Source organism: Channa argus, chromosome 3 (genome assembly GCF_033026475.1).
Source record: "Channa argus isolate prfri chromosome 3, Channa argus male v1.0, whole genome shotgun sequence".
In the NCBI taxonomy this organism is placed as follows: Eukaryota; Metazoa; Chordata; class Actinopteri; order Anabantiformes; family Channidae; genus Channa; species Channa argus.
This window is the reverse complement of record NC_090199.1, coordinates 22,622,508-22,643,823: the sequence shown is the minus strand read 5'-3', so window position 1 is coordinate 22,643,823 and position 21,316 is coordinate 22,622,508. Positions and strand designations below refer to the sequence as shown.

Sequence of the window (21,316 nt, the reverse complement as noted above, 5' to 3'; positions counted from 1 at the left end):
AAGATGTAACTTCTGTTTCTGACGCTGCTGTCTGACCTCTTTATGGAGGAGAACATGTAAAAATAAAAGATTTCCCCTTTTAGACATTGATCACAAAATGTCTCATCAATTCATCGCTGTAAACAGCATATATATTTTGTTGGACAGGGACCATAAAGAGCCTCACATGTTGTGGTGAATTCAAACGCATACTTTTACAGCCAGAATTTTAAATCTAAACAAATCTCTTAAAACTCTCCCTGTGCTTTCGTGGGTTTTTTTTTTCCACAGTCCAAAGACGTGCATGTTAGATTGGCTGGTGACTCTAAATTGCCTTTAGGTGTGAATGTGGGTGTGAATGGTTGTCTGTCTGTGTGTGTCTCTTTGTCTTGGCCCTGAGATAGACTGGAGACCACTCCATGGTGTACCCCGCCTCTCCCTCATTGACAGCTGGCATAAACTCCAGCCCCCCCCCTGAACAGGATAACTGGATAAGATAATGGATGGATGGATGGATTGTTTAAGACAAGCTGTTACGAAATGTCTCACATTAAACTGCCTGTTTGATGTCTGTTTGTTTATCTATCTATCTATCTATCTATCTATCTATCTATCTATCTATCTATCTATCTATCTATCTATCTATCTATCTATCTATCTATCTATCTATCTATCTATCTATCTATCTATCTATCTATCTATCTATCTATCTATCTATCTATTTCTTTCACCTCTCTATTGTTCCTTCTCTTCTTTACCTTGTGTGTTTCTGTTTCTTCCATCTCTGATCTGATCTCTATCTCATTCTTCTACGCCTTCCTTCTCCTTTCTTGCTCTGCACTCCATGCGGTCTCTGGACGATCTCTTCTTCTTCCTGTACCCTCCTCTCTCCGTTCTTCCTTTATCTCTCACCATTTATCTGTCTCTCGCTCCCTGCTGTTACACCCCCCTCTCCCCCTCCCCTTGTTCCCCGTTCCTCTTCTTCTCTGTAGTCTGCAACCTGTGGAACCTATTAGACCTTGTAAGCAGTGACCTTTTGGCCCTGTCGTGTGGTCGGTTTAACCTGCCGCTCCAAAAGGACCTCCCCTCATAGTGTGACCACCACCACCCTGGCTACCCCAGTGGGTGGGTTATGGACCACCAAGCCTCTTTTGAACCCCTGTCCTCAGTTACATTTCAAAAAGCTAATGGAAGTTAGAAATTTTGAAAAATCAGTAACATGATGCTGAATAAAGTAGAGTTTTCTCCTGATTCTTAATTTTCTGGTTCTCTTTGTTGATCTTTCATAGACTGTTACATCTCAGGGCTGTTAGGGTGCAGCCCATCATCTTTAGGTGTAAACAAACTTCTCTTTTAGCACTAGAACATCTCCTTTTACCCTCGTTTCACCATCACCCCAATTGCCAGGAATGCTTTTAACAATTCACTGTGGGACGCAGAGCAACACGGGATGCTGGGAGATTGTCACATTCCAAAGGGGAGCATTTTTTTAGTCGCTCTTCACATGTCAATCAGCGACACTATCTCCTTGTCACCCCTTTAGCCCCCTCCTCTGAAGACACACAAATACCAACTCTGTGAGTCTGCGGCCTGGCTTACCATGTCTCAGTTTAAGGGCCCAGTCGTCGATGTGTTAAGCACCTAAGAATGCAGGCTTTATGGTGGCTGTAGGATACACAAACACAGGTTTCTCAGACTTCACACGAATGACTCTTCCACCTCCAACATCTGTGATGTGGGTCATTGAGGAACACTTCTGTTTTGCTGACACAAGAGTAGCAGGCCTTGGAAAAAAAAGTCCTCTAATCTAGTGAGTTTTTTTCTCCACAGCTGATGAGTCAATGCATGTCATCAAAATAAAATGAGCACTTGCATCCACAGGAAATGTGTTGAATGTTCTTATCGAAATACAAAATTCTGTTCAGTTGAATCATATTTTTGTAGTTGTATTTCACGGGATAAACAAAAACAATGGGTCAGAAAGGGCATACAAACACACACATAATTCAGCCCACCTTTAAACGTCTTTTCTCCCACACACCCACACACACACTGTCGCCTTTACAGTTGCGACAACAGTCCTGGTGAAATTCCCTGGCACACTATCAGTGTGTTGAAAGCACCTGACTGGTATGTGACAGTGGCAGCTAGTGACAGTTCTCCTTTCAAGCTGGGAGTGTGTGGTGGTGGGGCATGGTCTGGCTGGGGGCAGGGGGGGGGGTTTGATCTATTTGATACGAGTCCTGCTGGATACTTGACAGAAGCTGTCAGTGAGCTGAAGGGAGGGTGGTGCTTATCAATCAAACACCCTTGCTATCTTGCCACACTGACCTTCATGTCCTGAAGAGGATTGTCTGGGGGGAGAGATTGTGATGTTGTGTTGAGGTTAGTTGCGCTGTGTAGTGATTTTGAAAAAAAAAAAAAATAAACCAATGATTTATTTAGTCTAAAATAAGGATAAACAAAAATATCCTCTTGTTTCCCCTACAGACCAAACCCTGCAATTTTCAGGAAAGAATTTGGCATTTTCCACATTTAAAGAGAATACTTAAAGTAAATTGTTATTGTTGATTAACTTAAATATTATTATTGTTTCCGCACTAATCGGATTAGTCTAATCGCCACAAACTAATCACTGATTGTATAGTGACAAACATAACATATATTAAAACCCTCGTATAAATATAGTAAAATATTGTGATGTTTTAAAATGTGCAGTATCTACCACGGTTAATACCTACTCTTGACCTCTTCTCTCATATCACAAGCCGGCTTTTCTGACCTCCAGATTACTGTACTGTTCACAAACACACACACACACACACACATTGCACATGAAGGTCCCGTCACAATTACATGTAACAATATCTCTACAAATTTTCATTCATTCACCAGTTTAAAACCTGTTGAACTTTAAACTGCCATCAGACTCCATACAGAACGAATACTGATGGGATCTGCAGGAATCCTGAAAACCATCTTTTTTAGTAATTTTTTCTTCAAAATCTGGCAGGGGCCCAGAGTTTATTTTTGCTGGAGAGGTAGAATACCGTGCATCAAACCAGCAGAGTGCAAAGGGCTGAAGAGAAAAAAGTGTGACAGAGGGACACCCAGTCATCATGTGGTTGACCGTAACCAGTGTTTAGCCCGGACAGTCAGTAGCCACTGGTCATTACAGCACCATGCTGGGTCTGCTGTACCGCTGTCAAAACACTATGCTTGGCAGAGACTGTGCACAACAGAATGCAACTGGAGGAAAAATGTCAGTTTCAAATTGTGGATTTGATAACAAGCTTTCAAACTTCAGATCATTTTGATGAAACCCTGGCTTTGGGTTGTTTTGATTTCCCCTTGTTTGGTTGTTTGTTGTAACTAAAGTGAAAAGCAGCTTAGCTGCTTGCACCAGGTCAAAGTGTCAGTGTGAGAAGAGCAGTTAACTCAACATTTGGGGTCTGATGTGTGGTTAATTGGCTCCCCCTACTGTTTCCTGAATTCTTCACAACTCTCTGAGAGCTTTGCGCTCAGTGACTTTGCGTCGCAGAGATTCGACTTCACTTGTGCACAAGCTACATTTTTAATCAAAGCTAAAGCACATGTGTATTTGAAGGCATCAGAATTGTCTTTCTATCTGTATTTATAAGCCACCAAAATTCTTATCCCTCCCTTTCTTTCTTCCTCCCTCCATTTCTCCATCCTGATCTATAAATACTCTCTCATCAGCAGAGGTTGGCCATGAGAGGCGTCGACCCCGGCCTCTCTCCGTCCAGCAGAGCAATGATTTATGGGTGTTCATGCTGGCGCTAACCTTGCACTTGAGCCCTGGCAGTATAAATGATGGCAGGTCAGTGGCACCGTGGATGGAGGGGAGAAACTCTCCTTCTCTACCTCTGTCTCTCTCCCTCTGTTTCTTCTCTCTGTCCTGTTATCATCAGTGTGATGGAGACATCATCATCATCTCCTGGGCCTATGAATAGCCCCGGATAGGGTGACAGTGCCGGCCCTGGCCTTTGATGGGAGCTTTAATTTCATGCCTAATTTCTCCCAGCACAGAGAGGATCGATGCTGCCCTGCCTGTGCTCCCCATCCCTCTGTTTCGCCCGTGCCGCAAAGACAGAGAGCAAAGAAGGACAAATGTTCACTGCTGATTGATGTGCATGCACCAGAACATTTAGCTTACCTGTAAACACACATATGTATGGACATCCTTCACAGGGTGCAAACATGCTGACAAACATGGACAAATACCAGGCCAAGGCAAACATGCAGAGAGCCAATTCCACACCCACTGAAGACTTAAACAATCAATACTTCTGCAACGGATAGCTTTGGAAATAAGACCAACAAGCAAACTATAACTACAGAGCTACCCACCTGTGTGTTGTGTGCGTTACACATTGCCATGGTGATAAATATAAGCCCTCTGTTCCCACTTGCAGCCCCAGGGAGGCATTGAACTCTAGCCCCTCCATAATGACTTTGTCTACCTATCGATCCGGCTATGATCCATGTACTGTAATTCTTATATCATCAGCCCCGGCCCCAGCAATAACTCCAAGTCATATTTCGGCACCTCCCGTCCACTTGACAACTTAATGATGCAGGGATCCTTGCCGAGTTTGGACTTTTACCACCACCCCCACCCTGCCTCCCGCTCCTTCTCCTGCAGGGCTCTAATTTCTCCTTGTTCTTTCAGACTAATATCAGCAAAGGCATGGAGGGGCTGTTCTCTCTAAGGACTCCCCACTCTGAGCCACATATCTTCTCCCTTTCACCTCTGTGTGTTGGCAGTATGGCAGAGGGTTAGTGTCTGGGACTGCTGTGCATCTGTCTCTGATTTGGAGTACAGCCCCTGCAGGCTCCTGAGGAGACCCAGCCGTCCCTCTTTAGACCCTGTTCTTTTTCTCCCTTTGAGCTGGGGCTATATTTCATTGTCATTTCAACCCTCTCTTCCTAGCCTGGATGTAATAGCAAAAGATATATGGCCTCCTGCTCCTGCAGCCTTCTGAGCTTTCTCAGCCTTTTATAAAACACTGTCAGAGTGACAAAACAGCAGCTCTTGGGTATTCGGCACAGATGCCCTCTCATCCTGAGGCAATTTCTCAATATCTTGCACTGATCCTTTTAGCACAGAGATAACATCTGGGTCCTTGAACAGGATGAGTTGGAACAGTCATCGTGGGCAGAGTCGTAGCTCATCTCTATAGCTCTGTCTGCCTATAAGCCATGAGCTGTCTGTCAGCTCTGTTTTTATAGGAGCTGATTTAGGGAGCAGCCGTGGAATCCTGAGCCAACAGGAGACCTCAGGAGCATTTAGGACTCATCCAAGAGCTTCGATCTGTCGAAACAGAATACGCCCAGACACTTTATAACCTTACTGTAAAGAGAGAGGTGTGTGGCTCGCATCGAGATGCAAGTAAACGAGAGAGGGGCAGATTGGCTCTACAGACAATAATGCTGCATGTTCTGTCGTAGTTCCTGTCACTCGCCTCATGCTTAGCGACATCTGTCCTCTTCTCATGCCCTTACATCGACAATACCTCACTTCTCCTTCCTGCCTTCACATTTCTGCCCCATCCGCACTCTTTTCCCTCTCATCTCCCTTTCAGTCTTCCCTCCTCTCATCCTCCTCATCTACTCTACTTCGTCTCACGCTCACACAATCTCCGTCTTATCTCCTCTCTCTCTCTCTCCTGCGCGCGCTCACTTTCTTTCTCTCTCTCTTTCTCACTCTCTCTCTCCCTCGCCCGCCCCCCACCTCACATCCCCCCAGCCTTAATTGGGAGTCAGGGAGAGCAGTGGAAATCGCATTAACGCGGGCCCTGCCTGGGTGTGCCATCCATCTTCTTTTTTATTACGCCGCGCCGGGGCTGCCTGGGCGCTGCCGTTCGATTTGTCACCGGCCTCGTTCGCTGATAACAGGCATTTGTCATCGCCTTGCCTCCCTGTTAATGTTATCATCTCCTCCCTGACAGCCGCCCTCCGCCGGGGAGCGCCGGAGACAAAGCACATCCGTCAAGCGAATATTTCCACGGCTAAAGGGACCGCACACTGCAATAAGCCACATTAAAGCACTTATGAAGGGTGCAGGCCGAGTGTGTGTCTGTGTATGTGTGTGTGTGGACGCACCGGTGCCGTGATGCGCACTGGAGTCTGCTCCGCGTGCGCATACACACCCGCAACACGCGCGCGCAGGGAGCGTGTAGTGCTCTTGTCAGTGTCGTAAAAGAGGCGAGGTGGGGGCCGACAGGGAGAGGAAGAGGTAATTTGTTGCAATTAATTACGCAGTGAGTGTGGCTTTGTTGTGTGGGAGAACATTTTATCTGTTGGAATGCTTCCTTCGCCAGGCTGTGATGCTATTTGTTTGATTTATAGCCTCTGCCTGCCCGAGGCGGAGTGAGCCTGCGTGTGAGTGTGTGTTTTCACGTGTGCACAATGCTGTGGCATTATCCACAGAAATATACTGTAGTCCCAGCGACGAGGAGCCCTTTGTTTGGCCGTGACGTTACATATGGACGGCCACTCAAGGGGCTGTGTGGCCGGTTTGCGGTCCTCTCTCCGGACTTTAAACTCTTCTGTCCATTTGTCATTCAGGCGCAAATCAACAACTCCAAAGGTTGACCTTCCCTCAGCCAAGCTTGTCTCACCTTTTTTTCCTTTCTGTCTGTGACAGGAAGCCATTTCTGAAGCTGCTGCAGCACTCGAGTCTGCTGCACCAGAACAATCTAGATATGATAGGCGGGTGTCTCCAAACGCTGGCGTGGTCCTGTGACAACATTTATCCATTCTGCCTCAGTTGGGGGTCTGCAGGGCCCTTCTGCAGGGGCTGACAGATGGATCAGACAGCCCAAAGGCAGTGGGGAAAGATAGGAGCTAGAGGAGCACCACCTCCCATCTTTCATTATACTGTATGACTCTAAAATTTACCATAGCGCATCACATGGCATGGCAAATTTGCAAGCCTGGCAGAGAGCAGCCGTCAGCATGATGACACTTGTACACACTCAGAGAACAGTGCAATGTCTGTGCAACATTTTACTAAGCTTCTTCACACTATGATCACATTTCACAGTTTGAGGCGAATGACTAGAATACTAGGAGATGGTCATAACCTCTCTTAGTGAGACTCTAACTCAAAGATACTTCATTTACATGTTGAGTACAGAGCATCAAAAGGTGTATTCAAGTAAACAAGAATATATTTATGTTACTCTGCCAAAAGATCACATGCAGGATTTTCCTGTGTTATCAGCTTCCAATCAATCACTTTAAAAAAGAATTAAAAACTACACAAATGCACACCTTTTAAAATAAAACTAATAATTTAATCAAAGTAGCATTTTCACACTTTTTTTTAGCTCTTGCATTCATTCGAAGCTAATTTCCTTTACAGTACTAACATTTTACCTGTGGATGTGCATGTCTGACCATAACATAGAACTTTATTTTTGTCACATGGATTTATTACAACCTGGCAACTTACCATTGTTGTGACTTAATACAGGAAAGGATGCATTACTAAAGAGCTAAATGAGCCTGAGGCCAAACAATGGCCCCAAAGGAACCAAAGTGTTGTGGTAGCGTTATATTTGATTGTACATAGTGGTGAAGTCGGAAAGCTGTTTATGAAGATGATTTTTTTTGCTCTTATTTTGTAAGCTTGGTTGTAATTATACAAGTTGTACATATAGGTTTGTGTGCCTGGATATCCAGCTTAAAATACCAACCGAAGAAGCAAAAAAAGAAAGAGTAGCTCAATTTCTTAGATTCTCTGGCCACTTTATTAGGTACAATTCAATGCAGCAGCTCTCCCACAAAATCTTTGTTTACAAGATTATGACTTCTCAGTTTTGAAACTGTCAGAAAGGTGGTCGTTTTTCATACGGCGGCCAAAACATCCAGCTCCTAATATGATGCACTCCAGTATTACTCCAATACAGACTTTGCACTCAATAATAAACAGAGAGTAGAATTATCACCTTTCTGACAGTTTCAACTTTGTAAAAGTAGAAGCTGCTGTGTTGGATTGTATTAGAATGTACAGGTGTACCTAATGAATTGGCCAGTCAGTGTATGTTAATATGGTGTTATTCACATTATGAATCATGGCCTTAAACCAGTAAAGGGAACATCAGAGAAATCTTTTTAGAGCTTCCTACACTGATTTAAGCTGCTATACCACGAAAATATAAACATATTTGGTTCTGTCTTGAGAAACAGAGAGTCAGGGATTAAACACTAAAATAAAGATTAAAGTAATCATGGGATGTGTGAAAATATCTGAAACTGATACAGAGATTTAATGATCCAAGAGCACTAACTCCTGTAAAATGCTACAAGATGCTCAGAAAAGGGTTTAGATATCACTGATGATTGGTAACACATGACCACATGACTTCTATCTCACATGATGTCCAGGACCCAGACTTAAAATGAACTGTTAAAACTATGACTGTATGCAGTGGTGGTTTTCACATAAAGCAGAGGGTTTCTGTGTCCACCTGCTAAAGTTATTTTTTCATTAAAAATTTTAAAAAGAAACCCTCAATACCACATTGGTCCAGCTCCTGTTTCCTCCACCTAGGTTCTTATTTGTCATCATGGTGCCCAAGGGTCCCGTAGCCGTTCATCAGATCCAATTTCAGTTGACCAATGGAGGATAACTCTTTATTTTGGATCTTGTTCTTTGCAGCGAACATCTGGCTGATCTCCATAAAGGTTTTGTTCTTGGTCTCAGGAATGATGAAGAAGGTGTAGATGGCCACTGCCAAGCAGACCGCACAGAAGATCAGGTAACAGAAAGGACCTGTAGCAATCTATCGAGGGAAAAGCGGGAAAGCAAAGGAGACAAATTCTGAGTCGATTGTGAAGAGCTACACCTTCCTGGGCTAAAATGGTTTCCAACAGTGACTTGAAGCTTGCCAAGTCTCAAAAACAACAGATAAACATGATTCTGACAAAAAGTATGATGGTATTTATACAACATACATTATATTATTAACAATTTATTGCATATAAAGTTGTTATGGATAAAATGCTGGCAAACAGTTGCTTACTGACACAACCAGCAAATATGGGGCAACAATAACATTCATTTCAAGTTGTGTTTCTGTCCCCGATGGACATTTAGTTCAATATTCCCATTTCTTTCTGTCTTGTTTCCACCAGCTCCTATGAAAAATATCTGTTTTTTTAGCATCTTAAGGCTCTGCTATGTTCACAAACTGTTATTGTTGCCTGTCCTTTCATGCTGAACAGACTGTACAGTGATTTTATCAGAGCTTTTTAAGTAAAAATCATAACAGAAAGCATCTGCCTGCTCCTGCTGGAAACAAGTTTGATGAGAATGGTGAAAATAAACCAAAACACTAAAGCTGTGGGCCATAAAATCAAAACAACTAATGGAAAGACACTAAAATATGCCATAAAGCCGAGAAAAACTGCTCTGCAATATTTACCTGTGGAATTGTAATCTCAAGCAACATTTTTCACTTTACACATTGGAGCCATTAATAATATAAAAATATTGATTAGTGCAGCTTAAAGGAAGAAATTGAAAAGTGTTGGGAACCTTTTTATGAGGAGAGTTTGACAAAATATAAAAGGAGTAAAGTTCTACCACATTCTACCAAAGGTTTCTTTAGACGTGTTACCACTGTCAGTACAGTGCTGGTGCAGGCAGGATGCGTATCCTAGCACTGCACAAAGACTAGAATTGAAAAATACAGCTCCTGGCAGTACATGATGTCTTTAAACGTACAAGTGCTTATCACCAAATCTCGCAAAGACAACCAGTGTATCACGTGTGTCCAAGATTCTTGTATGTTTTCTCTGTCACTTTTTCACAAGACTTGTCCTTTGGGCCTGTTCACCTGGAACAACACCGCGGCCAATGACAGACTGCACGGGTGTGATTTTAATAGGTAGTTTTAATGGTAAGTGGGGAGTCAACTCTATTCAAAGTCAGACAGTCCATATCACTTTACGCCTGCGTCTGACATTGCATGTAGAGCCACCACAGAGTGACATATTAATGGCTACAGGCCAGAGATTCGAATAAACTAAACCTTGTATTTCAATATGTTATATGCCCACATTCACACCCGGACCTACAAAGGGGAAAAAAAATAAAATAAGGGTTTACCTCTAGGAATGGAAAGACAAAGCCGATGGTGAAGTTGGACAACCAGTTGAGACAACCGGCCACAGTGTAGGCGGCTGGTCTGTGTGACTGCTTAAACAGCTCTGCAGTGATCAGGAAAGGAACACCAGCTACACAGAAGATACAAAACACATTATTATGGTTTCAAAACACACGTTTTGACAATATTCATCTATTGTTTCGATCTAACTGAGGCAACTGTCAAACAAATAATTTAATCACTCAGTGCAGATGTATGAATCCATGGAGAGTAGTGAAATGAACATCAGGGTCTTCACTCATCAATTCGTTTATCAATATTCCCACTCCGCACTTTTCTCTGTCAGTTATTCAGAAATGAACAGAGCATAATATAACAAATGGTAAGCTCTCCCCAAGCCCCAGTGCCATCATTTACACCCCTTTTCTGCATGTACTTCATTATGTGTTCATTATTACTCAGTGATCACAGATTGACAAGACAGGTAGATGTTTGTCAGGTTGGCCAAACAGAAGAAACAGAATAGCACAGTCAGGGTGGTGCAATTCATTAGTTTGATATGTAGGATGCATGAGGCTTTGTCGTAGCTTTAAACCCATAATTCTTCATTGTTAGAAGTGAAAGCTATGGAGGAGAAATATGCATTAGTAAAAGCTCTAATGATGAGCTTTCCGAATGATGTTCTCATTAACTGTGCATGATAATTGCATAGAGGAAGGTTTAATATCGTCAAATCAATAACTGGGCCATTTGTCAACATCTGTGGTATGTATGGGGGTTGTCATTGTGCATGCAAGGTTTCATCTGAAGGAAACCGTATTCATCATAGCGAGCTTATGAACAATGAGCCATTAAAAGTCTAATTGCAGCAACAGAAATCCTCGTCCGCGTGCTGAGGTATAGATTTTGCCGACTTGACGGATGACGTCCTGAAAACCAGACTCGTGCCAATTCATCATCCTCGCAGGTCCACTCAACGTGGCGCCCAGTGTTGTAAACTATTGCGTCTTAATTCACTCCACTCAGCTCATCCAGTGTACAAATGGCTGTGGGAAAGGATGTCTAGTTACGATTTCCTAATTTACAAGACTAATGAAATACAATATCTCTTCACACACAGGGGAGGAATGGGGAGGTAGAGAAGCTCTTCTTTCTTTCTATTTTTCTTTTAACACTTTTAAAGTGGTGCCATTGCGCAACTGTCCAGCAGGGAGCAGTGTTACTTTACGCACAGGGCTTTCCAACTGTGGTAATGTGGCTGGAAGCATTGAATTAAAGAGTTTGAAAGACTTTTTACTTGAGATGCAGAGGGGGGATAAGTGCTGGAGTGTTCACCTGGACCAATGCAGAAGCCAGCGATTATTCCAACAACGCAGCCCACGCTGATGTAACGCATGAAAGGCATGTGAGGCTGTGAATGGTCAAACACAAGTCACAAGGCTGGAAACATTGGTAAGCACTAATGAACATGTGTACTTCTGATTGTGTGTAATAAATTAGCGACATAATTAGTGCTGTCTTAGGCTTCTGATATTTACTTGTAAATATCTTCTTTCTGCTCAGTTGGCTATAGTTTACTGAAGATAACTTTTTAAAGTGAAATACAAATTTTGGAGGGAATAAATTTAACACAGTTTTCAGTTTATGTAAATTCTGGAAAATATATGATGATGATTAAAATGTATGCACTCACAGCAAGTGAATGTAATATACTTCGATACCAGTAGGATGTTAGGTGACACTGTACCTGGAGGAGGACAGACACTGTGATCCCAGCACAGCAGAGTCCCATGAAGAGGAAGCCACCGATCATTAGAGGTCTTCTGCCCAGGCGCTCGATAGTGAAACACTTGCGAGAAAGACAAGCAGGAAGGACCTGTTGTGATTATCTGGCTTTATTAGTATTCAGCTAGAAACGAGTTGACTTGTGATCCTCTGATCTTCAGCCGGTCTCATGTTCAGTGCTAAACTACAGACACCTACGTGTATTTCATGTAGTACATGGCTCATCAGTAATTTGCCTTTTGGCAAAATCTGGCATCAATATGTGGTGTACGTGGTACATGAGCAACTAAGGTAAAAACAAAAATGAGGATGATGAAGTCAGTAAAAGTTTTAGACATACAGCATAGTTTTGTGCTGCAGCCCTAGAACAGACTTCAATTATTTGCAAACCTCATCCACCCATATTTTAGTTTTATGTTGTTTATGTTTTTTTGTGAGTAAAATAATTGCATTCTTTTTTTATTTACGTCTTCACAGCTTCCCAACTTTTTTGGAATTGGGGTTATACTTTCGAACAATAGAGACTTAATAAAGTAATCGTGGCATGATTAAAGTGTGATCATCTCTACTCACCCCGAACATCCCAGAGATGACCTCAATGGCACCAGTTCCCACTGTTGTGTACTGAATAAGAGGGTCTGGAATTCCTGCGTTCTTAAATATATCATTTGTGTAGAACCAGATCTGAAATTGACAATGAAATTATGTTTAGCTATATGATTAATATGTCAGATTACAGCCAAATAAACACATACTCTGATAGATGTTGTAAAACTCAAAGTTTGTTTTTCTTTATTTTTTTCTTTTTCTTGACGAGCCAAAAAGTCACTCTGCTTATTTGGTGCTTCCGTGTGATTCATCATAGTGATCATTATCATCAGGCTGACCATCATTCATGCATTTGAGATACAGCGTTTCATCAGCATGGATTCCTGACAAGTACTCCCCTTGAAATTAATTTGTGTATTCTCATTAATCACACTTTGCTGATGCAACATCCATCATTGATGAGGTGTGGACAAGATCGTGATTGGAGCAGTTAAACGCTGTCTTGTTGATTTAGTAACCATACGTATAGCATTTTATCAGCATTGCAGCACAGAAGTATGCATAGACACATCTCTACAAAAGCAGAAAACATGAAAATACAATTTAGCAATTTAAAACAAAGAATTGGAACTAGTTTGCTATAATGTCTTGGGCACATGAATCATCTTAAAAGCAGAAATTGAAGTCCAACCAAAAACTGAACTTTCATTTTGCATTAATACACATGAACAATTCTTTGGCTCCTTGGCCAATAACACACTGGTGATTCTTTGTGCTAGGAATAATCATTTTACTTTTTCACTTATATTGTTTGTTAGTCTTTTTCCATCCAGCCACAGTCATACTCCAAACAAATCTTTAGGTGGTGGTAGGTTAGCAGAACACCCTGCATATCTTCCCTACAGGGGGTTGCCACAGCAGATTGTGTTCTGCACATTGATTAGGCACGAGGTTTTTTTTTTATGCTGGATGCCCTTCCTGCCACAACCTTTCCATTTCATTCAAGCTCAGGACCGGCACCAGGGTGGACCTTGGTGGCTGCGCCCGAACAGCACCTGGTGGGATGTGATTCGAACTTGTGGCCTTCTGCATTCCAACCTGATGATCTACCCATTGAGCCAAGAACCCCCACAAACCAAGGCCAAAACCAAGCTGCTCCAGCTGAATGGTGTAATCCCTCTTGCACACCTGGATTTACAAAAGTCTTCCATTTACATTGGCTTTGCATGTGTCTAAACACACTAATCCTTGAAATTTAAAGAATCTGCATCTACACTTCATAATTATTTTTGTCTTTGTCAATGAAACCTGAGATCTAGCTTTAATTCTCTGTCAAAAAATACTGTAAACTAGATAACTTGGGCCAAATAGATGACTTTTTTTTTTTAAATAAAAAATAATTCAACAGCAAAAGGACATCATCATCTACAAAGTGCAGATATTGCTTTCTAATGTCACCAAACATTATACTTCTCTTGATAACTGCTCCTGAAAAGAAGAGAGAGCGCCAAGTGCAAATGCAAAGGAACAACCTTGAATGAGCTTCATGCAGAGAGCAAAAACAAATGTGTTTACTTCAATGTTTTGGAATTTAAGGGCATGAAGCACCATCAACTGGAGAAAACTGGTTCACTCTGCAACATTCAGGTAAAGAGTTACAGTAGTTTGCTAAATCTGTCCACTTTGCAGTGAGCTGAAATGTTGTGACCTTTTTAAATAAAACCTAAACAGCGTCTTCCATGTTTAAATATTGTTTGCATGGCTTCTTCTCATTTTGATAGATTCCCAGCAAACAAAAACCAGTAAAAAAGTAGTTTCTATTGTTTATCCGTTTTTCTTACTTAGAGAATGAGTTGGTTCAAGTAAAAGGAACTGGGTTGGTGGTCATGCATTAGTTAATGTATCAGTTAGACGTTTTATTTTATTAAAGACTCAGCAGTAAAATTCTTTGTTACCCGGCACCAATTTTAGAAAATATTTCTCATTTTGTTCACTTGTACTACCATACATTACATACTGCGTGGAGGTTTGAGAAAATACAGAAATAAATCACAAAAAACACAAAATCTATTTTTCTTTTACAAAAAGCGTTATGAGAAGAGTTCATTATTATCTGGTACCATTCAATATATTGTTTACTGAGTTTAGGCTATAAAATGTCTAGTATTTACTTAATTACCAAAATGTGACGATATGCAAAATTGCCAACAATTAAAATATTCAAAAAGCTGTTCACCAAAAAGACGACCAATATGAGAGAAGTGTGTATGTTTAAAAAGTGAGAATTAATGTAAAAGTGAAGTATTTCAGTTTTTATTTCAGTATTTGATCATTTGTGATGACTTGAAGATGTGTGGCTCATTAAGCAAATGTAAAAGATAGAGCTTAATCAGAGTACAATGTAGTCAAAATTTGACTTGGGATGTATATAGAAGAGAGGACAGTAAGGTAAGGTTTGATTGGTGGACTTAATATTTGAGCTGCCTGAGTTGAGGAAGGTAGGTAAAATAAGAATGATCTTTTCCCTACACCTTTTGGTCTAAATTCATGTGTGTATGTGTATTTAGGTACAACCTGGACTAAAGGTAAATGGATGAATTAATTGAAAATGGGACCATGATGATCCGAGTTCTTATTTTTCTGCAGGAAACTATGTTTGTATTGATAGAAGTCTGAGGGTTTGTGAATGGGTGAACATTTTTATGTGGAGTAACAGTGAGAGAGGGTACAAGGAAATAATGAGCCATGGTCCGGCCGGCCCCCTGCTCAGGTACTCGGTGGCTGCGTATGAGACTGTAATGTAAAGACAGGAGGTGCAAATAGGAGGAGTCCAGCTGGGAGCAGTTCCATCATGAGCTCTACCTCCTATAAAATAACTGCAAACACTTTGCTTATCTAAAGTGTGAACACAAACCAACAAACACCAGACTTACTGTCCTTTTTCACTCACCGCATCAATGCCAGACAGCTGCATGCCAATGTTGGCCACCGCGACAGTGATGACCTGCCAGCGGACACAGGGGTCCATGAGCAGACCCCAGACCGAGATGGTCTGGATGGAGGACAGAGAGCGTTGCTCCTCCTGCATCTCCTCAACTTCTGCCTGGATGTTTCCTTTAGTTCGGTACCACTTGAGGGCTAAAAGACAGAAAGGAAAGTTTAAAATAATAAAGACAATTAGGATGTGATTTTACTTTATGATCTTCAAATGTCAATGTTAAAAAACAGGAATAAACTATATAGAGCATTTAAATGGTGACACAGTCTTTACTCCAAATTTAGCAAAGAAGAATACAAAAAAATTTCTTTCTAACCTGCAATGGTGGCTTGCACATCTCCCTTCTCTATCAAGAGGTACCGTGGACTCTCCGGAAACCATGGCAACAGCAGAAGCTGGACCAAAGTTGGGCACACTACAAGGGACAGGAGCACAGGCCAGTGCTGTTCCTGTGAGGAAAAAAACAAACTTACCGCATTTTTACTCAACGCTTATCAGCAGTTTTTGCTTTTCCAACTACTAACACTAATTCACTGTGTGTATATATGTGGTAAAAGGATGTAAAAGCAAAGAGCTCCTGTTTTTTACAGTTGTTTTTGGTAAAATTTAAGCAAGCAGATGGAAACTGCACTGTGCCATCATGAAACAGGAAAAAAGAAAAACATTATTAGGGGGAGGGGAAAGCTTAAGTGCTAGCTGTACTTAATAATAGTGCACTACCAATACACTGGTGTACTTGCTTTCAAAGTTAATTCTGAAAGGGGGCACATCAGATGTTTATTCTGTTTTAGATGTTTTTAGGGCTCTAATGGGCCCTCGTTCACCCATTTTGAAGCTGGGGCCTGTAAAGACATTAGGCCTTGATTGACTGAGAGGGCTACCTTAGACTGGATTGTCTTTTACTGAAAAGTCTTGCCAGGACCATCCACATGAAAGTGGACCTCTGCAGATTGTTGTGAGTACCTTTCCTAAGAGTTCATGCAGTCCCAGGACCTGAGCAATAAAGACTCCAAGACAAATGTGGATGCTAGGGATGAGGCCCAGGAAGCCTCGCAGGTTCTTGGGGGCAATCTCACTGAGGTACATGGGCACCACACTGAAAGAGATTCCTATTAAAAACAGAGAGATGCTTTAACATGGGCTTAAAGAGACACAGATTATCAGATTGCATTTTATAGTTGCTGTCAATCTTGTATTTTACAAATCTTTATTTAATTTACCATTATTATTATTATGACTTTTGTCTTCCGTACATTTTTTGGTGCCTAACTACTTACTGACATACATTCAGCTAGAAACACAGTTCAAATTTCAAAAAATGAAAGAACATTATTGCTTGTAGGACAAATTGCAAAACCTGCAGCTACAGTAGGTAATTAGTGTTTAATATTCTGTTGCAAGTTTGCATTTATTAATCTGCAAAAATGTCACTTTTTTTTTTGAAGTGCACTTACTTTCTATCATGTCATATCAAGGAAAGTGATGAAAATCAAGATATTGTACTTTATTTTAGTCATCAAGGGATCAGGCAGGCCTACCTGAGTGTAATCCTACGATGAAGCGTCCAATAATCACCATTGCAGGCATCCTGCACTCTCTGCTGAAGCCCATAAGAGCTCCTCCTATAAACACCAGAAAAGTGGATCTCACCACTGTCCCTCTCCTGTTTGGAAACACAGTTTACTCGTTCTCAAACTTCCTTGTTGTACAGTGTGCCTGAAGCACAGGCTGATGCCATTTTACAATCATAAAAAAGCTTCGGGCCTGTGTTATACAGCCAAAAAACATCCATACACACACTAACCTTCCATATTTGGTAACAAGCGTGCCCACCATCAGGGCTCCAATCATTCCACCAATAGCAAAGATTGCTACGGTTAGGGAGTGCAAGACAGTGAGAAACTCCTCATCTGGAGTCCAGTTATAACTTTCAATAATCGTCTCATTGTAGAAGTGTTTAATGTACTGGTGGAATAAAAAATTATACTTTTAATATTGTCCAGCATAAATCAGTTGACACACACACTTACACAAATGTGACGATTCAATTCATATATCACATATTTATTTATATGCCACTTTTGTAATCCTGGGACATAAAAATAGTGGCCTTAAAACATGCAATCATTATGATAATTATTCGTTATTCTAAATAGTTATGTCCCATGGTGCCAAGCATTCAGAAACATTAGTCTTGCCGTTTCAAGAAATGCTTTAATGGACCTTATTCAAGTGGTCTATTTTTAGATTAGAAGTCCCCACCATCAGAGAGACATCCATTTGAATGGTGAGAGATCATAAATAATACATTCCATAAAACAGTGCTATAAGTGGTACAGTAACTGTGCAATCATAATGTTTATTAAGACAGTGTGTACATGTTCAAATACAAACTCCAAACGAACAAAAATTATCATAACACATAATTTAAGTCCAAGTGAAAGCTGATTCGATCACTCAGTGCACCGTCTTGATTTTTCCTAATTTCCCCCCAGTTGCATCCTAAGAGCGACCGACTGAGACACAAGGAAAGGGGACACTATAAAAAACTCTTTAACAAACTGCTCTCAAGATCACTGCTGCCAGAACGAAAATTTGATTTGGAGCACACAGGCCTAATTAATGTCAGATGACGCGCAGCATTGGATCCCACAAAGGACACTTACAGTAAGTCACATGGACCATGGTCAAAGGTTTTACTTCACCATGTTAGCGGCAATCTGAGTTTAGGCTGAAAGTTACACAAAGATTGCACCACAATCCTCCACGTTTCTGAGCCTACTTCGAGTTGGATGGAGTTGGTGTTTAATAAACAGCATGCGAACAACACATTTCACTAGCATCAGATTTGAGACAGTTCCCAGCTTAGTTACTTTACCACAGCAACATCAAACCAACAGAACTGTAACATGCTGAGGCACGAAGCAGCTTCTACATTTGATAGACAAGCCCATATGACTCCATGTGACAACTTAGTACAATCTGATCTTTACTATGTCCATGTACTTTGGGAAAGTTACATGTCATTAGATGCTCATTTAAACAGCGAATATTTGAGGTTCTCAGAAAAAGCATGAACTAGGGCGACAGCAGTGACAGTGAGGATAATAGTGATGATAATGTTATTGATGGTGGTGACACAAACCTGTGCAGGAGAGTTTACTACTGCCAAATTGTAGCCGTAAAGCATGGAGCTCCCAAACGAGGCCAGGAGAGCCACCGCCAACTGTGATTTCGTGAGGTGTTTAAGGTGCTGAAGAAAAGTTGAAGAGTCCTGGAAACAACAATCAAGCAATGTAACAAAAGTCCCTAAGAACCTATCTAATGGTTATTTACTGAAAAACGTAACTGTTAGGTTAAAAGGTGTATACTGTATGTGTCAGTGGAGTGTTCTGACATAAAACCCCATAAAGAGTTATGATCTACAGAATATAACGTTTAAAGACTAATACTGTGTTCATATGCAATGTTTTAAATATCATACTGTACGGAATTAAACATCACATAGCATTATAAATGTGTTGCATGTGAGGCCATGACTGACTTTGTACCACTTTGAGAAAAAACAACAACCCTCTTCTCGTGGCAAAGAGGGCCACTCAGTTATATAAATGTAAAAGAAACAAACCTAAATCTAAATACACTGGTCTGTTGACCACCTAAGTCATAAGAGCCCCACTCTGTCTTCAAGGGCAGCCTGCTGTATTTTTATTAGGAATGGCCTGAAGCTACCCTCTTGGCTGCCATCCTGAATTCCAGCACACAGAGACTAACTGACCTTCAAAGCAGAAAGTCAGTGGGATTATAATGACCACACCGTTGGAGGGGGGATGTAGAAAACGGGTAGCAAATGAACGGACAGTGACCCCATCCTTAACCACTTCCCATCATATGGATTCAACAAGGATTAAAGACTTGTATTTACTAGTGAACGTTTTGAGGGAAAGGAACCTACAGAATCTTTGTTAACACAGAGGAGATCCATCTGAACAGTAGCAGACAAGATGCTTAAGCAACCTAATTAAGTCAATAAAACCATTATGGAGAGAGTTAGATGGTTACACATAAAAACAGCTTACAGCAGACAATGCTGGTCATTCAGGATGCAATTTAGCTTATTATCGCTTAGATGTGCCCTTTCCATGTTACCTCACACTGGTCAAAGCTCTGCCAAAGTATTGCCTTAGACATGGAGATCACAGATGCTGCATCAAATACCTTGTACACAGTACACTGATCTGTACTGTTTGGCAGTTCTGAAGATAGTACAGCCCCATGTTTTAAGTCAAGGCTTGTTAAGGATGATCTCACAGAGTTTCACAGAAAATATGGGAGAAAAAAGTGTGAAATTGTGAAAAAAAAAAAAAAAAAAAAAAAAAAAAAAAAATATATATATATATATATATATATATATATATATATATATATATATATATATATATATATAAAATCTACTTTGTTCAGAAAAAAACACCTCTATAACAACAATCCAATGTAAAAACCATTAATTGAGCCTGTTTCAATCATCTCTAAGTGTTGATTGACTCACCGCAATGATTTTTTCATCATTTTCCAGTAACAGGTGTTCCGCCATTTAAGTCATGAATAATTATCCCTGTGTGTGATCCACTTGTTTAAGGGGAGAAACAGCAAACCAACAGAACTTTTCACAACTCTTCACCATGCTTCCTCATTTGTACTTCCCAACTGGAGGCGTGTCGAGTTGATGGGTGGGGTGAAAAATGTGAAACTAACCTCCAATCATAGGAGCTGATAGGAGCTGGTAGGAGAATGGCCAAACACACTTTGCTAAAGTTAAGTACAGTAGCTTTCAAAGAACCTGGAACCTGATGTGGGCAGCTGGCAGACTTGGATTGGCAGAATAATTCTGTAAAGATTCAAGTCAAGATTTCGTGCATTCACATAAATGGGCAACTCTGTCAGTCAGGGCATTTACTTACATACATAAATGAGCAAATATGGAAAATTAATTTTAAAAAATTGGAAAATAAGAAATTGGAAATAAGTGCACTTTCTACATTTATTAAATTATTGATTAATTATAATTTTGACTCATTTGAGTATTTTTATAAATGAAACTTTTAGGTGACTCTCATGCAATTTTTTTAAAATCATTAGAACATCAAGGCCAAAATGGCAGTAGTTTCAGATATAGCAATATGGTGTCTGAGGTGGGCATCCAATGGCACAGCTAATGATTCTTGTGTGTAATGTGTGATGTGAAGAGAGTTAAACGTAGCTTCAACAGTCTGGCAATAATTCACCAGAGATTATAAACAGGTCCCTGCAGAGGCGCTCTTTGCCAGCAGGCAAGGCAGGCAACTGCTTGGGGCCCCAGGTCAAGAAGGATCCCCCAAGGGCCAGCCAAAGTTAAACAATGTACAGCACTAGCTGTGTGCAAAGTTTTCAATGACACTAGCAGTCACAGGCCTCCCTAAGAAGGCCCTGATTCTCACTCCGCTGCTAGTGGCGCATGATTCGGTGTAAACAAAGGTGAGGTGTAAACGTCTTTTTAGGTTTAGAAAGTTAACCTGTAAAATTTTTGATTGACTCAAGGTGATCCATCCTTCTCTAGCCAAGACATTTGTTTTTTTTTCTCTAATCCGTTTCTGTGTGTATCTGAGATTTGTTTTTGTTAAAGACGCCTTGTACTACACTACTGAGAATTAAAATAGCAGGTTTTAATGCCATTGTAGGTATGATGCTTTTCCTTATACAGTAGGTTCCAGTGAGTTGTAGCTTTACACAACTGTTGCTGACCTTCAATTTACATTTTCTTTTGCTTCTTACTAAAATGGCACGCTATGGAGGATTTTACAAAATGTTTAGTGTTAAAAAGATTGTG

The 21,316-nt window shown here is 40.9% G+C and overlaps 1 protein-coding gene across 1 annotated transcript; it reads right to left on the bottom strand.

Annotated features, from left to right (window-relative positions):
* Positions 1-7,469: 7,469 nt before the first annotated feature.
* Positions 7,470-20,092, bottom strand: slc2a15b (solute carrier family 2 member 15b). Its single transcript, XM_067499637.1, has 12 exons — positions 20,000-20,092; positions 18,596-18,724; positions 17,255-17,415; positions 16,989-17,113; positions 16,414-16,559; positions 15,767-15,899; positions 15,403-15,590; positions 12,477-12,587; positions 11,866-11,967; positions 11,454-11,529; positions 10,121-10,248; positions 7,470-8,792 (listed from the first exon to the last, which is right to left on the bottom strand). Exons 1-12 carry the CDS (start codon positions 20,042-20,044, stop codon positions 8,565-8,567), a joined length of 1,572 nt encoding a protein of 523 aa, XP_067355738.1. The 5' UTR covers positions 20,045-20,092; the 3' UTR covers positions 7,470-8,564.
* Between the last annotated feature and the right edge of the window lie 1,224 nt (positions 20,093-21,316).

Excerpts from the sequence above, each read along its gene's own strand:
- slc2a15b (XM_067499637.1), bottom strand. The coding sequence starts at position 20,044 with ATGGCGGAACACCTGTTACTGGAAAATGATGAAAAAATCATTGCG. Across the intron at positions 18,725-19,999 it reads ATGATGAAAAAATCATTGCG|GACTCTTCAACTTTTCTTCA; the intron begins GTGAGTCAATCA and ends TGTTGTTTCCAG. Across the intron at positions 11,530-11,865 it reads CAGTGTCTGTCCTCCTCCAG|CCTCACATGCCTTTCATGCG; the intron begins GTACAGTGTCAC and ends GACCATTCACAG.